This window comes from Ictalurus furcatus, chromosome 17 (genome assembly GCF_023375685.1).
Source record: "Ictalurus furcatus strain D&B chromosome 17, Billie_1.0, whole genome shotgun sequence".
Lineage (NCBI taxonomy): Eukaryota > Metazoa > Chordata > Actinopteri > Siluriformes > Ictaluridae > Ictalurus > Ictalurus furcatus.
The window spans coordinates 25,948,834-25,965,807 of NC_071271.1; the positions used below are offsets into that span (position 1 = coordinate 25,948,834).

Sequence of the window (16,974 nt, forward strand, 5' to 3'; positions counted from 1 at the left end):
GCAGCTTATTTTTTCTTTTTCCTTGGAAACAGAAGAATATTGGAAATTACTGGAAATCAGGTACTGTATGTGCTCAGGGTCTACTTGCTTTTGTTTTTTTTAAATGGTATTCACGCATACATTTAATTCAAGCATTCTGGGTTTCTTTTCAAAAATAACACTTTGATCATTGGGCAGCATGTAGATTTAAAAAAAAAAAAAAAAACGCAACCTTGAACAACCTATTTCTCAACGCAGCAGTGTTACCAAAGTGCAGACTGTTAACCCTCAGGTGGAGGTGTCCATGGACTCCGTTCAAGGCCACACACTGATTTCTTAGAGGTATGTACCGGTTTCCTAGAGACCTGAAAATATGTACAGGTTCGAATATTTCAACAGCCCATGAACGGTTCCTTGCTTACAGCATAGATGACGTCAAAGTGTGTGGCTCACACTGGAGTGTATAAAAGCAGAAGGAGAGTACAGAGCAGTCTGTAGCCTCACATCCAAGAAAATCTTTGGCTCTACTATCTGTTGCACAGCTGCAGACATGGTCATAAGTGTTGCCCTCATCTGGGCCGTTGTGGTGGGACTCTGCTGCTGCCTGTGGCTCATTTTGGGAATCCGTAGGAGGTAAATACATAATAATTCACAAAGTCTGAGATTCCAGATATTTAACATTGTGTGCTAGATACAGTGCTGATGATGATGACGCAAGATGGGTTTGCATCAAGTTTGGTGAGAGGTGTAATCTGAAATTAAGAAAATGCTTTATATGTAATTCCAACGGTTAGAATTCTCACTTCCTAAACAGATGAAAGTGAATTCGTATTTTTATCATTTCACAATGTTCCATGTTGTTCTCTTGCCCTTCTTTTTCTTCTTTTTTTTTGGATGGCTGAAACAGGGATGAGAGGGACGAGAGTGGAAAAGTGCACAGAAATGCTGTAAAGCAAAAATGCCTTCAAAAATAAAGAAATTAACCATTTTTACTTTAAAAAAATACTATAGAGATCAGAAAACTAAACAAAGTCAGTATTTGGTGAGACAACTCTTTGCTTTTTAAACATGCAGGTAAACTTTGTGCAGCTTTATGAGGAAATCGGCTGGTAGATTTTTCTGAGCATCTTTAAAAACCCAGTTCTTCTGGACGATATTTTGCTTTCTTTGCTGACATGGTTGTAAAAGTCATTTTTGGACATCTAAAAAGTGTTTCTGACTCGATAATGCAGAAGTTATTCAAATAAACTTTTATAACAATTTTCCCTTCCCAATAGGAATTATTATGTGGCGCATTCTCTATTGAACAATGAGAAATGTGGGTTTTTTGTGCATCTTCTATACCGTGCGATCATATTTATATTACTCATGTAAATTTAGGAAAAAAAGTGGTGAAATATCAAGTGATGCAACGATGCGCTGAGAGACCAGGATACCTGGCTTTACAGCCAATACATCTAATCTGTTTAACACCAGTGGACCATGAACCTGTTTGCCCAAATCTGTGGTAATGAAACATGTGGTGGCTCAGAATGAGAGGTTCTGACAGACATCAGATTTGAACTTTCAACACTTCTTGTAAGATCCTGCCTTATTTTTCCACACCCTTTAACATGGACCCTTTAATAACTTGATGGAAGGGTGTTAGGAGAACGTTGGGAGAAGATGCTTGTAGTGTTATAAAATTGCAAGTTGAGTGTGTTCTTCATGGAGATTGGGACAGAAATGTGGTCTGGATCGAGTTTTGATGTGAAACTGAACAATCAGAAGATTTTTCTTTGCAAGAGCATCAGAGAAAGTTTGCAGTCTTGTACTTTATATTGGTCTCAGGATGTCTCTTCACTGTTACTGTTGTTGGTGGCCGCAGTCCATTTCCCCACTCACGTTTCACTGTTTGGTCACTAAAAGCTTGGTTAGCCCAAGGCATTATCTAATTTCAGTTTGTTCTGTGTGTTTCAGACAGCCAGGGGAACCTCCAGTAGAAAATGGCTGGATCCCCTACGTGGGTTGTGCGCTTCAGTTCGGCGCCAACCCACTGGAATTCCTCCGTAGCAGGCAGAAGAAATACGGTCACATTTTCACATGTAAGATTGCTGGCCGATACGTCCACTTCCTCTGCGACCCGTTCTCTTATCACTCAGTCATCCGTCAAGGGAGGCATCTAGACTGGAAGAAATTTCACTTCGCAGCATCTGTCAAGGTAAAAAAAATTAAAAATTCCCATGGAAAGTAAGCCTAATAGAACGGTCATGTTCAGTCATAACAACAAATAAAAAAATTTGCTTGCAAAATGTAGAGAAGAATGAAACTTTATCTAATCTGATTATCTGTTCCCGCAGGCATTTGGTCATGAAAGCATGGACCCGAGTCATGGCTACACGACAGAGAACCTTCACCAGACATTTCTGAAGACTTTGCAAGGTGATGCTCTTCCCTCTCTCATTGAAAACATGATGGAGAACCTGCAAAGTGTCATGCTGCAGTCCAACATGCTCAAATCCAGCAGCTCTGAATGGGAAGTGGACGGCATCTTCGCGTTCTGCTACAAAGTCATGTTCGAGTCCGGCTACCTCACACTGTTCGGACAGGAGCTGGATGGAGACAAGACTGCTGCATGTCAGCAAGCCCAGAAAGCCCTCGTCCTCAATGCCCTCGAGAACTACAAGGAGTTCGACAAGATTTTCCCTGCGCTCGTCGCAGGCCTCCCCATCCACGTATTCAAGAGTGGCCACAGTGCACGAGAGAACCTCGCCAAAACCATGCTGCACGAGCACCTCAGCAAGCGCATCAAGATATCCGACCTCATATTGCTGCGAATGCAGCTCAACGACTCACTATCTACCTTCAACGAGCTGAGCAAAGCCAGGACTCATGTCGCTATCCTGTGGGCTTCACAAGCCAACACCTTACCTGCAACTTTCTGGACCCTCTTTTACCTGATCAGGTAACATTTCTGCATGAGCTTATTAGCACAGTAGTCATTCCCTCCAAGCACAGCAGACACTGCTGATAGCAATCAGGGTTATTTGAAATCGAGGAACTTGGCAGTGATCTTTACTGTAGCTCGATCTACAGGTGAAGGTCTCATCCAGGTTTTATTAAAACGACATCCTTGAAATCGTCGGTTACTCCCTTCAGTTATCGCTAAGCAGAGTAGATTCTGCTGACAGCAGTCAAGGTTAATTGATTGCTCTTGGCAAAGGTCTCTACTGTACCTGGTTATACAGTGAAGGTCTTATCCATGGCTCTAATCATTTAGTGGTATCCCAGATAGCGCAAATACGTCATCATCAAGTGCATGGTTGCATCTTAACAACGTTCAACTTGTTTCCTCCCTTCAGCTATCACATTCATGTACTCAGTACTCGTGTAACTCCTTCTTGATAACATTCTCACATGTTCAATAAATGAATCACGACTTTCCTCTCTAGAAAAGCCCGTAACAGTTCGACCTAGAACCCAACAACAAAAGGTGTCCCTTAAAACTATGAACATTTTTAGTTATCCAGGTTCTACAGTCTGGTCGAAGTAAAGGAAAGAACTGATAATGTTGAAGATGTTCATTCACTCTTTCAACTGAGGAACTTAATCAGTCGAGATTAAAGACACAAATTTTTCATCTGATTCTGTTCAATTTCTTTTTTTAGATGTCCAGCAGCACTGAAAGCAGCTACAGAGGAAGTCAAAAAGGTGTTTGAGAGTTCCAACCAGAAAGTCGATCCCAAAGATCCTCAACTCATCCTAACCAGGGAACAGTTAGACAACATGCCAGTTCTTGGTACTGTCAACAACAACAACAACAACAACAACAAACAATCCTACAATTAATTCTACATATTATTATGTTGAAATGTGTGTAATGAACTACGTCTGGTCTCTCCACCCTCAGACAGTGTAATAAAGGAAGCGATGAGGCTCTCCAGCGCCTCTCTGAATGTGAGGGTGGCTAAAGGAGATTTCTTGCTCCAGCTGGACAACAAGGAATCGTACCAGATCCGCAAAGACGACGTCATAGCGCTGTATCCACAGATGCTCCATTTCGATCCTGAGATCTACGAAGATCCTCTGGTGGGTGCAGAGCGACCTTCTACACCTTCTCATTTTCACATTATCCTGAATGCAGAGCGCTTTATCAGTCCAGTACTTACAGTAGCACATTTGTTAATGTTTTGATGGTTTTATTATCGTTTCCTAGACATCCATGTGCGTAGAAATAAAACTGCATTTTCACACACATAAGCTACACGTGATTGGTGTACATTGGTGGCTCAGTGGTTAAAGGTGTTGGTCTACTGCTCAGGTCGTGAGTTCAAACCCCAGCGCCACCAGGCTGCCACTATTGGACCTTTGAGTTAACCCTCAGTTGCTCAGATGTATGAACGAGATAAATGCAAGTCGTTCTGCATAAGGGCGTCTGCCAAATATTATAAATGTAAATGATACCATCGATTGATAAACGTACATCCATGCGACGTTTAAACGATGTTAATCCTCTTCCCTTGCAGACGTACAAGTACGACAGGTTCTTGGACGAAAACGGACAGGAGAAGACGAGCTTTTACCGAGGAGGACGTAAACTGCGGTACTACTACATGCCGTTCGGCTCCGGGGTCACCAAATGTCCCGGACGATTCTTCGCCATTCATGAGATCAAACAGTTCCTGTCTCTGGTGCTGTCCTACTTCGAAATGGAGCTTCTGGATTCCGAAGTCAAAGTTCCTCCTTTGGATCAGTCACGCGCCGGCCTCGGCATTTTACAGCCCAAATACGACGTCGACTTTAAATACCGGCTCAAAAAGCAATAGGAACTTCACATTCTGTATGTATTTATTGTAAATAGTGTATATTTTTGTTACTAAGAGACACTATCACTGGAAAACTCGAAATCTGTCCTTTTTGGTAGTTAATTTTACTGTAATATACGTGATGAATATACATGATGAACCTACGCCTATCATTTCTATCAAATTTGTATGAACTCGACATGTTTTCGTGTCCAAACCAGTAGTAAACATTCTCCGCTACGAAATTATCAGAACCAAGGCCTTATTAACGTTCCACTGCCACAGCAATGAAGTGTAGGTTTTAAATGATTTCATATTTGTGCTGATTTCCAGTCTGATCACATCTGATCACGATGCCACTTTAATGCTGTGTAAGATGTCTCTGCTGACTGTTATCAGTAATATTTACTGCTTGTGCCAAGAGGTTCTCTACTTAATGAATGACTAGTGCTGTATATCATGAGAAATTCTAACGTGATAACGTACTCCCAGCAGAATCGTTTTCACACTTGCTGTTCTGAGAATTCAATTAAAACTTTTTTTTTATACCACAACATGCTTGTTCTTGTCTTGAAATATCTTTTCTTTTTTAAACTGCTGGTTCTACAGTACACTAATCATTCAGTTTAATTTGTTTACTTACTATGAAGCTTGTTAGTAGGTCGGCCTGTTTAATAATAATAATAATAAGTTACACAAGTACAACACATTGCACTGTTTCTCAGAATCGTGTCGGTTTAGGAAATTGTTTATGTTGTCTATGTTTGTCCAGGAATAATGCACAGTTTTAGAGACTCACGTGTTGCACCAGCATCCTTAACTGTGTGACCTTTTGGTTTCATTGAATAAGTGCACGGATGAACTCAGTAACCGTACTGAGAGCAGACTCAGAATGAGTATTACCATTTTATCATCATTTATTCTTTTCTATTCAATTCTATTCATCCAAACTTTCAGGTCTTTTACAATCTTACACTTTGCCCGCGAGTCACGGTGCAATCCACGGCACTTTTTAACGACCGTGCTCTGATACTGCTCTGTACACGCTCGTTCTGGGGTATATCACACATACTGTTTAAACACTATAACAACTTTATCACGAGCAGCACACAGGAGCAACCAACTAATATAAACAAACTGCTTCTGGTACAAAGAAAGTACCAAAAAACAACATGTATTCAAACTGCAAAAATGGTGTCACTGTATATCTAGTCATTAAAGTACGGTAAACATCTCATTTCCAAAGTAAACAGTCGCTGAGCACTTTATCCAGCACTGATTCATCACACTAGGTAATGAGTTAGAATGAGCAAAGTCAGACGCAAGATTTTTATTGTATTTACTGACACTACTATGTGTGACTTTACACTCAAACACACACTTCTTCTGTCTCGGAATGTAGAGAGTGGTGAGCTGGTGCGAGTGCTCTTATCAGCAAGTTATCCAAAACTGATTATGTTTTGAGATGATGCCAGATAGCAGACTGACACCGACACCGACACCGATCTGATCCTCACGCAGCCGCGACACGTTTTCACTCAGAAACCACTTTAGTTGGAGAAAAAAAAAATTAAGACAGAAAACGATATACTTTTTCAATTCATTCAAGTGTGACACTTTTTAACCCCAAACCAGTTTGCATTGCGGAATGCAAACCAGCCACCATGCATTCCGACGTGTAAGTGCACGTGTGCTTCCATGACCTTTCCCCTTTGCACAATAAACCTGCCAACACACTGCAGATGTGAGCGAATCTGCTCCCAGAGTGATGTGAACTATTGTCTGGAATCACTGATAACAACTTAATGCAAGAATTCTCCATGATATTAAGAATGGATCGATAGCATTTTATTTGGACTGAATACATTATTTTGGTACGTGTCGATTATCGTGCGTTAACACACAACACACTTTAATCAGCCATCTTCTTTACAAGCCGACTTGCTTTATCTTTACACACAGTTTACTCGTTAAATTGGTGTTTGGCGGTTTATTTACAGTCAAGGACAAGAGCCGTGTAGAGTTTTTATACAGCCTTCTAACGGCTCTTTTATTTTTATTTTTTTATTATCCTGACGCACTGCAGTAGTGTAGTTCAGCAACGACAAATACAATCGCACACTTGTGTACTATTCTAGAGCGGTATTGAGTACTAACAATAACCAGGTTCCCTATTATAGTGTTAGTGTTTACATTTTTTTTAATTCTCATGTAGGGCCAGGCAATATTGGTAAAAAAAAATATATATATATATAAATAAATAAATTAATTAAATTAAAAATTTAAAAATCTAGATTTTTTTCAACTTCATGATTTTCAAGTTTCTCGGTTATGATTTAAAAAACTTTTGTGCAAAGTTATTTATTTATTAAATGTAGATGTGTAAAAATAGTAACAGCGCCGTCTATGCTGTAGCAAACAGTGCAAACGGGTTCTTTTAAATAAAGTATATTTAGAGAAAGGGCGCACAGTGGATTAGTGGTTAGCACGTTCGCCTCACACCTCCAGGGTTCGATTCCCACCGTGGCCCTGTGTGTGTGGAGTTTGCATGTTCTCCCCGTGCTGCGGGGGTTTCCTACGGGTACTCCGGTTTCCTCCCCCAGTCCAAAGACATGCATGGTAGGCTGATTGGCGTGTCTAAAGTGTCCGTAGTGTATGAATGGGTGTGTGAGTGTGTGGGTGATTGTGACCTGTGATGGATTGTCCAGGGTGTACCCTGCCTTGTGTGTTCCCTGGGATAGGCTCCAGGTTTCCCCGTGACCTTGAAAAGCATAAGCGGTATAGAGGATGGATGGATATTTAGAGAAAGGTTATTAAAAATAAACATAGTTTGCATTATGTGCTATTGATGGCGCTGTTACAATTTTTGCACAACTTAGTGAGCCCCTTCTTTCTTGACAGATTAAATGAGGGAACGCGTCTTTCGTGACATGAAATGCCACCGCAACTAAGAAGTAAACTCGGGGTATTTTTCTCAAGTTCCAGTTCCTTCCCCGTTCACGGCGTGACGACAAATCAGCACCGTGTCAGAAATAAACAAAGTAAAACCTCTTACCTGCAAACTGTAGGCATTCTGTAGGTTTATCAATCTCAAGAAGCGTGAATATCGATGAGAACAATTTGAAAATCGCGTTAAAACATTCAATCGAATGAACTGAATTCATTGTGGGAATTTCCACAATGTCACACCTTTACAGCTCATGATCACTATCTTCTTATCTTCTGCCATTTTATGGAAGAGAGCTGTAAAAGACTGGAAAAGACTATATCTTAGATAAAATATCTTCTTGTATGTGATGAGAAGTGACAGTATTTGGGTTGGAATGACATGAGGGTGAATAAATGATAACAGGTTTAATTTTTAGGTGAAATATTCCTTTAACCTTTAGAGCACAGACCCGAGAAGGACATACAGACGAGCATCAAAATACAATGCAGACACCTGGGGGGGGGGTTGGGTCTGGGATGATATGACCACGACTTTTCCAGTCGTTTTTTCATGACCATACGAACCCCGTTTACATTTATTCGACTTCGAAACCCGAAGGACTGGGATGATATGACTCTGACGATCCGCGTAGTGAACGTAGCGTTTAGATACTCTGACTGTACAAATGTGTGTGAACGATGCTGCTCATGCTGCTACAGTTCCTGAATACGCAAGCAAAATCATGTGCTAAGTGATCATGCGCCTACAACAACACAACCCTTCCCACTACACGAGTGAGTCAGCGCAGGGAAGACTCCTTTGTGGGTTTGGGGTGAACCAGGGGCAACGATGTGGGACACACTGCAAAAAAAAAACAAAACCAACATCATCATCAGTGCCGAGAAGCAAGAAGGAACAAATACCAAAAAATGAAATGAAACGGTGGACTTTGTCAATCCTGTTATTGACTTTGTCTGTAAATCCTGTCGTTATTGATTGGGGCCTGAAAGATAAACAGGCCATGAGTGTGGGGTTAGTCAAGTTCAGCACACACAGAGAGGGTTACTGAAGGAAACGCAAAAGTCGAACTGCTCTGACCCCACAACACCCAGGAGTTTAACTGCACAGAACACACCGGGGCAAGCCTGGACTGGCCAGCGGGAGCGGCGGGAGAATTCCTGGTGCCTGCTGTTTAGTTATTTATTTAATCATTATTACTTTATATTATCGCATGTCTGATGTACTCAAGTGATCCTTTCTGAATTCGGCATTCAATAATAAATCATGAATCTGTCAGTCTTGACAAACCTTAGCACTATTACTATCATCAGTTTAAATATGCTGAAGGGCAGCGTTATCTACTGTACAGTTATAATCATAATCATAAGCATAATAATAAGAAGAAGAAGAAGAAGAAGAAGAAGAAGAAGAATACATCACTTAGCAGACAAATATCCAGATTCACGTACAGTACATTTAGGGAGCCCTCCATGTTGTTATTTTAAATGATGAAATTACAATACAGCCAGGGCAAACAACAACAACAACAACAACAACAACAAACACTATTCCAAGCAATATTAGGATTTTTCTAAAGAGATATTGTCCTGATGTAGTTAGTATTGTAATAGGAGATTATTTAGGCAATTTAGAAAATGATGTCTGCCTGTATGTGAGGTTGAAAAAAATGAAACAATTTTTTTTCTCCTATTTGTGACAGTGATGTGGAGAGAGTTCACCTGACACACAGGTTCACCTGACACTCCCTCTGTGTACACAAACACACAAACAAACACGAAACACTCAGGTAGATGATAAACAAATATGCATTCATTTGTATTTTGAAGAAGGTCACCGGTGAGGTGATTGTCCGATCATAAACCATGACTGACTGTGACACTGGGACAGCTGGACGAGTCATCACCCTCCAGCCCCATCATGAGGAGCTCCTGATTTCAAATGAAATATTCGGCTATGACACAGAGCTTTGTTAGAAATCGGGAGTATTGGACAAAAGTTCAGCTTCTCTCTCTCTCTCTCTCTCACACACACACACACACACACACACACACAGCTGACAAAGGATAAACTTTTCTCTGGAAGCTGTGGTACTTCCAGTGGCTTTTACATCAGCGAGTCATAAATATACTCACTACAAAAGCTAATACTGAACTCTCTTCATTTTCACTTTTTTGTTTTAAGATATAAAGATATATAATTATTATTAAAGAATATTTAATATAAAGCAGCACATTTGTAGTGATTTACATTACAAATAATTAATGAATTAAAATTATGAACTAAATTGATAGAATTAAATAATTCATTGTAAAAAGTTAATAATGAATCTAAAAAAAATAAAAGGATTTAGGCCAGAGTAGATACATACATTTTAAATCCAAATTTAAACGATAAGTCTATAAATATGAGCGCATATATTCAGGTGTAATGTGTCTCTCTTTTGGTCCTGAATTATAAACAGGCATGAAGCACATTCCTGTCAATAAACAAATACAAATAACTCCATCCATCCATCTTCTATACCACTTATCCTTTTCAGGGTCACGGGGAACCTGGAGCCTATCCCCAGGGAGCATGGGGCACAAGGTGGGGTACACCCTGGACAGGGTGCCAGTCCATCGCAGGGCACATACAAATAACTCTCAAACATTAAAGTTTATATTGCTCCTTTAAGATTTTTGGATAAACGTGTGTGCATTGTGATCCATTTCACTTCTACCTGGAACCCACCAGCAGGTGGCAGTGTTTCATCGCGACAGAATATAAAACCCGTAAAAGAGTTCTGGAGCTGAAACTGATTAGCATGTAGCATTCAGAGCACATTTACTCACAGCCTCATAAAGGAAACTTTAATAGTTATTAATTAATTAATAATAAAAATCTTTATATTAATCATAAACTGTTTCCAAAGCATCTTTCCAATATGAGAATCATATTCTGCCAAAAACATCTGAATAAAATTAGAGAAATGCTTCCAGATAAAATATTGGACAGAAATATAACAGTATAAAGTTAAACATGTTTCTGGGTCAGTGAGGGCGGGGCTTAAGTTATACCTTATTAGCCAATCACCTCGGCCTTTTCTCTGGAAAATTTGAACGTTAGACTTTAGAAGTTAACCAGCTTACTAGCAAAACTGGTTATTAGATCTAAATAGTTTGTGTAATAGTTAACCTAATGCTAGCTAGCCTGCTAGCGTACTTAGCTACTTGCGCTAACTGAATAAAATAAAAACAATCTGTCTGGCTAGGTCACTACACTATTTTACTGTGTAATCATGACCGGTATTTTATGCTAACAGGCTACTTTGAGCTAAGGTAAATCATATCGAACTGTTTCTACCTTTACTGTAAACTTTTAAACTATTAAAGTGAAAAATAATAAGAAACATTTTAAGGGAAAACGAACAATAATAATAATAAAAATAATAATAATAATAATAATAATAAAAAAAAGGTACAATAACCTGGTTGCATAAGTGCACACACCCCTAAACTAATACTCAGCTGAAGCAGCTTTAGATTTTTTCACAGCATTCAGTCTTCTTGGGAAAGAGTCCATCAGTTTAGAGCATCTCGTCTTCACTGCAATATTTTGCCATCCTTCCTTGTAAAAGCGTTCTAACTCTGTCAGATTGTCTGGGCGTCTCCGGTACACAACCCTCTTCAGGTCGCCCGTGGCTTTTCCAGTTGGATGTTACCCAGAAGATGTCAGGAACTGACATTCCTATAGGAACAGCTGGACTTTATTTGGGGGTTAATCAATCACTTTAATTGATGACAGGTGTACACTAATTAGCATTTAACATGAGTTTGAATGTGATTGGTTGATTCTGAACACAGTGAGTGTTTCTCACTTGATGTTTATATGCCGCACTGAAAAAGGTTCTGACATGATTTAACTTGAACAAAAACCTGCCACTTTAACAGGGGTGTGTAGACTTTTTATAACCATGCATGTATCCATAAATCTGTATACGGTAATGATAACGTGGATGAATAACATAAATGAACGTTAACTTGTTTACGTCAAACTGTAACATCAAGGCTGAAGATCTCGAGCTTTTACGTCAGGATGATCCGATCGTAAAAATTAAACATAGAGTTCCACTCCACAGGCTGAGCAATAAAGCGATGCAGCGCTGAGATAATAGCTTTATGATTTATATTCTGTAAACGTGTGCAGGCTCAGCGGATAAACCATGAGCTCTTTATCATGGAGGTGAAACCAGTCCAGAGTGGAAAGAAAAAACCCTCCATAGATAGAGTGAGAGAGTGTTATTTTGATAATTCTCATGTACTGCGAGTGCTCGTCTGAAAACGCTTTACAACAGCAAGACAGGAGGGCTGTGACGATATATCGCCATGACAACATACTGTGACCATTTAAAAAAAATAGTAAGATGCTTCATGTTATGAGCTTTGATAAGATTCTCTTATATCCTATGTACTGTATATTTACAACACAGTGCTGCTGAATCCTGGATTCTGATTGGTCGGAAGGTCTTGATTAATTTTCTATAAGAGCAATTCAAATCACAGGTTTATATTAATGAGCTCGTTAGACTACATTATCGTTTCTATAGTAACAGCAGATTGGCAGGAGCGTGTACAGTGGGCGAGTCACATGAACAGGTTAAAAAACACGTCGTTGTTGATTTATAAGGAGATGTTTATGTAACGTTGATGGAAGGAAGTTTTCCGACATCTTCAGGACAGAGGAGTTTACGCTTCTTACACGATCTAACAAGTTGTGTTGTTTGGAGAGAATAAAGAATGCTGAGGGAACGACTGTTATAGCTGCTATAAAGTAAGCGAGAACAGGAACTAACTCCACAACATTAAACTTTAAACTCTAAATGGAGGGGTTGAACGCATGGTCAAGGTCACAGCAAGATCAAATGTCTGAGATAGTTTTTCTTCAGTAGCCTCCTTGCTGGCATACAGATTAGTAACAAGGACTAGACGTGTTGGTGGAGGAAAACTGTTCTTGCTTTTGCTGGATTTTAAAGTCATCTAACAAATTCTGCATTGTTTCTAATCATTAAGATTAAAGTATTGGCACCCTCGGCTTTGCTTTTGTTGCTTTATGGTTAAAACAAACTCGATGCGGGAGACGCTTACGTTTACGGCAATAAAAAAAAAAATAATAAAAAAAAACAAATTGTGAATTCATTCAAGTAATATTTTAATACAACACAAACAGGACTAGCCTTTAAATATGGACCAAAGTAACGGTGTTAGTGTCTCTAACAGAGTGCTACAGGGATGACGTGTTAGCATCACCCTGGATCCCTCTACAAAAAGCCAATAGGATTTTTCCACTGGATTTTAGATTATTTCAGAAGATAAGCTCTGTGACCAACAAAAGTGCATGATTCTTACACGTTTTTTTTCAAGATAATCTTCACAAACACAAATGAACACAACGTTTATGGATGTTGAAGCCTAAATACAAATCGGCAGAAGTAAAAAGCTAATCTCAGGCTAGAAACAAACGACACCACGAAGCTTCTGATAGAATCTGAAAAAAACAAACGCCACAATTGGAAAATACTATAAATTGATAAATCTACAAGTTTTATATGAAGTTCGAGTTGGAATAGTTTGCCAGAGCGCGAGTACAAACACATCGAGGCTGTAGCAGATGAGTTTTCCCCGACAACCTCCGTAGTCCCATCTCATGTTAGCGACCGTCTTTTTCAAGACACGTTAAAGCTTAACAAAATCATGAGTGTGGTATTACTGCTGTATTTTATATCGTAGAATAAAACGTAAAACCATCTTGAGCTTGTGTTAACCACAGACATTATTTTCAGGCATTTAACCAAAAACACCATTTAAAAAAAACAACCCACTGATTTCAGGACGATGGAACAGGAAGTGCTGAAACGCTAGCCCATGCCTGGGTTTTAGGACTCGCTCCTGCACCACACTACAGCTGACATGCTGCGAAAGAGAGGAGGAGCTCTCTCACTGTCATTTTCAGCTCTTATGCTTTTATGGAGTTTCGTGGGTGGGGCTAAATGTTACTCAACGTAAATAAAAATCAGCAAAACTGGTAAATCTGGTGTAAATGTTTAGCTCGGTTTTGCCTTGAAAATATTTACACACCACTTTAATGGAAGACTGAAAGGCCAGATGTTAGCAACCGCCAGCTTTAAAAAAAAAAAAAAAACACACACACACACATGAAAACAATTAGTGATTAGCATTAGTGAAAACATTTAGTGAATGCAGGAAGAAAAACAGAACACTGTTGATTGACTGCTGCACAAAATATGCAGCAATTTATTCTTCAAACACAATAAAAACTAAATAAAGAATTATTTCACATTGTTGTGTGGATCAATTCTGTCAAAACAAATGAACAAAAAAACCCATTCTAACATAATTACTTAAAAACACCTACAGCTTTTTTTGTTTTCCTCATAAATAGGCGCAAATGAGAGGCGTAGAAAGTTCTGCTATAGACACGGTGTAGAGGAAGAGGAGATGATCAGCCATATGCCGGGGTTAAACACCAATCTGCCTCCAATTAACACCGGCGCCAAGAACATTCACGTTCATACAGCAGAACCATGGAGTACAAAACAACTTCAGCTGATAAAAAATAAACTTTACTCCGTTTTATTTATCGACATTTTCACCAGCTGATGGCATCGCCGCCGTAATTAAAGCCGGGGGAAAATTCAGAAAAAACGATGGCAATAAAATAACATCTTTTATTTACTTATGCACAAAAGTCCAGAGAGGCTGAGTATTATTATTATTATTATTATTATTATTATTATTATTATTATTATTTATTTCTATTATATTGTCACATTATGTCAGAATCAATGTTAAAAATATTTATCTAAATAAGGAGTTTAGTCCAACAAAAAATGCAACTTTAAAAAAAAATGGATAAATATTGAAAATATTCCATTGTTGCCTAGCAACAGCTTTCTCAATTTTAACCATCGGACTTTTTAACAGGTTGAACTGGTTTCATTTGAACAACAATCATAAATAACAGTGAAGGCTGGAATATTTATGCTAAATGACCATAAGCAATGAAAAAAAAATTTTTTTTAAGTGACCGAAACGTCACTACGGCAACACTCTGTATAACGGTGTCCTTACGGGTGCGAGAAAGTCAACAAAGGAAGTTTTCCTATTCGGTTATAAAAGAGTTCCTCAAGGGTTCTTTGGATCATTAAGTGTTCTTAGCTTTATATAGAGGTTCTAAAAGGAGAAAACACTGTTGCAGGGTTCTACATAGAACCAGTAAGGGTTCCCCCAGAGGGACAAGCTAAATAACCACTAAGGGTTCAAGATTTAACCCCCCCAAGAATTTCCACTTTCAGTAGAAATCACTTTGCGTTCTTGAGTATAGTTCTAACGTTCTAGCGGTTTTCCTTTCTTTCAGAAAAGGGATTAGAAACATAGAACTTTAGCTAGAACCATCCAAAAGAACAATTTCTAGCTTAAATGCTACACAAAGTTTGTTTGTCACTTTTAGTAGAAACCACTTAGGTTCCTCAAGGTTCCTTGGGATGGTTAACAGTTCTAGATTTGTCTACAGAGGTTCTACATAAAACTTTTAGATAAAAGTAACCCTCAAATAAGGATAACTGGAGCACACTTGTGCACGCTAGATTTTGCAAGTAGAGAGCAGCTAGCTAACGTTAACTCGATAGTGCCCCGTGTGGCAGGTCCACCCACGGTGCATGGTTCCTCAGTGATTTTTTATTGTTTTTGGATTGTTAAGCGTTCTTAGCTTCCTAAAGCAGTACTAAAGGGAGTACATTCTCTGTTATAGGGTTCTATGTTGAACCATTCAGGGTTTCCCTACCAGGACAAAACAAAGAACCACTTTCTAGGGTTCTAGATCTAACCACAAAGTTTCTGTTTATTATTTTTTACTACACATACCTTTTTTTTTTTAATTGACTAGCTGCAAAGAAAAAAAGGTTCCTCAGGGGTTCTTTGGGTGGTTAACACTTTTTTTTTTAAAGGAAAAGTCCCTTTTTTCATGGTTCTACAGAACATCTTTAAGGGTTATCACAAGGGGACAACTGCAGAACCTGTTAACTTTCTAGCATCCGTGAGAAAGATATTTTAGGCTGTATAGCCGTCATGATGATAAAAACAATGCTCGGTATCTCTGGACTTTTGAAGTTCATCCTTTTTTTTTGGCTTACAAAGAGTTTCTGTTACTAAAAGTTCGAGTTGGTAAACTCTGGGAGTAAATAATCACACAGATTCTATTTACAGCATGAATCGAGATCAGGGCTAAAAGAAGCCACTACACAGTTCACAGCCGTGAGCCATGAACTAAATCACTCTATAATCACAACAGAGCTCGGGTTCTAAGGTAGGGGACTAAAAGAGCTTTACAGAGAGAGAGAGAGATGGGGGGGGGGGGGGGGTTAAAGGAGTCATCCACATATTGTCTTATGTATTATTGGATTATTTTATGAGAATAAAACAGTTTAGCAATTTTGGTTTTCATTTTCCTCTTTAAGTATGTTCACATAAGCCTCCATTATTATTATTATTAATATTATTAATATTACTATTGTGACATCACAACTTTTCCCTCTTGTGATACACCAGTGAATAAACCTTGGTCGACTAAAAATGTGGAAACTTTCACCTAAAGATTCAAAACCAAGAGCCGCTCCTAAATCAACAATATTTCGACGTCTTACCAATTCCTGTGTTTGCATGCTGTATGTTCATAGCCTAGCCCTCGTTATTGCTGATTATACGCCTCGAAACACAACCCGTCTTCGGATTATCCTCTGGTCTTGTCGAACCTGCTCTGACTTCTGTCGTGGATATTTGTCCAGTTGTTGTGGTTGCTAATTGAACTGATTTAATTTACCGCTCTACAACATAATACAGCATTTAACACAGCATAACTGGTTCAGCTTAATAATAATAATAATAATAATAATAATAATACAGATAACACGTGGCTTGTGTGTCCCTCTCTGTCTCTGAGATGTGATTTTTGTTTAGCGATGGAGCAGTAAGTGCTTTACGACTGACAGACTCACAGTTTGACTCGTGTCACTTCATAACGAGGACTAAAACCAACAGGGTCCTTAATTAATTAAAGCCCTGCGATTTAAAGTGAGTTTATCCTACAATTTACATCCTAATAGCCCCAAAAGAACCCAGAACAAGACAGTTCTGTTACAGAGCGAGTGATGAGGAAAGAGCAACAACCCTCGCACACACACACATACAGATCTGTGTGTGTAATGTG

At 39.0% G+C, this 16,974-nt stretch overlaps 2 protein-coding genes across 4 annotated transcripts in view; one reads left to right on the forward strand and one right to left on the reverse strand.

The window, feature by feature from the left end:
• The first annotated feature begins 205 nt into the window (after positions 1-205).
• On the forward strand, positions 206-5,423 carry LOC128621219 (cytochrome P450 7A1). Its single transcript, XM_053646825.1, has 6 exons — positions 206-612; positions 1,939-2,179; positions 2,319-2,923; positions 3,627-3,757; positions 3,869-4,047; positions 4,485-5,423. The coding sequence occupies exons 1-6, from the start codon at positions 530-532 to the stop codon at positions 4,782-4,784; spliced, it is 1,539 nt and encodes a 512-aa protein (XP_053502800.1). The 5' UTR covers positions 206-529; the 3' UTR covers positions 4,785-5,423.
• An 8,548-nt stretch (positions 5,424-13,971) lies between these two features.
• tox (thymocyte selection-associated high mobility group box) overlaps positions 13,972-16,974 on the reverse strand; it is a 67,933-nt gene continuing 64,930 nt past the window's right edge. For all 3 annotated transcript variants that reach the window (XM_053646827.1, XM_053646828.1, XM_053646826.1), the window contains one exon: positions 13,972-16,974. This exon is cut by the window's right edge and continues 172 nt beyond it. The gene's annotated coding sequence lies outside the window, so the exon portion shown is untranslated.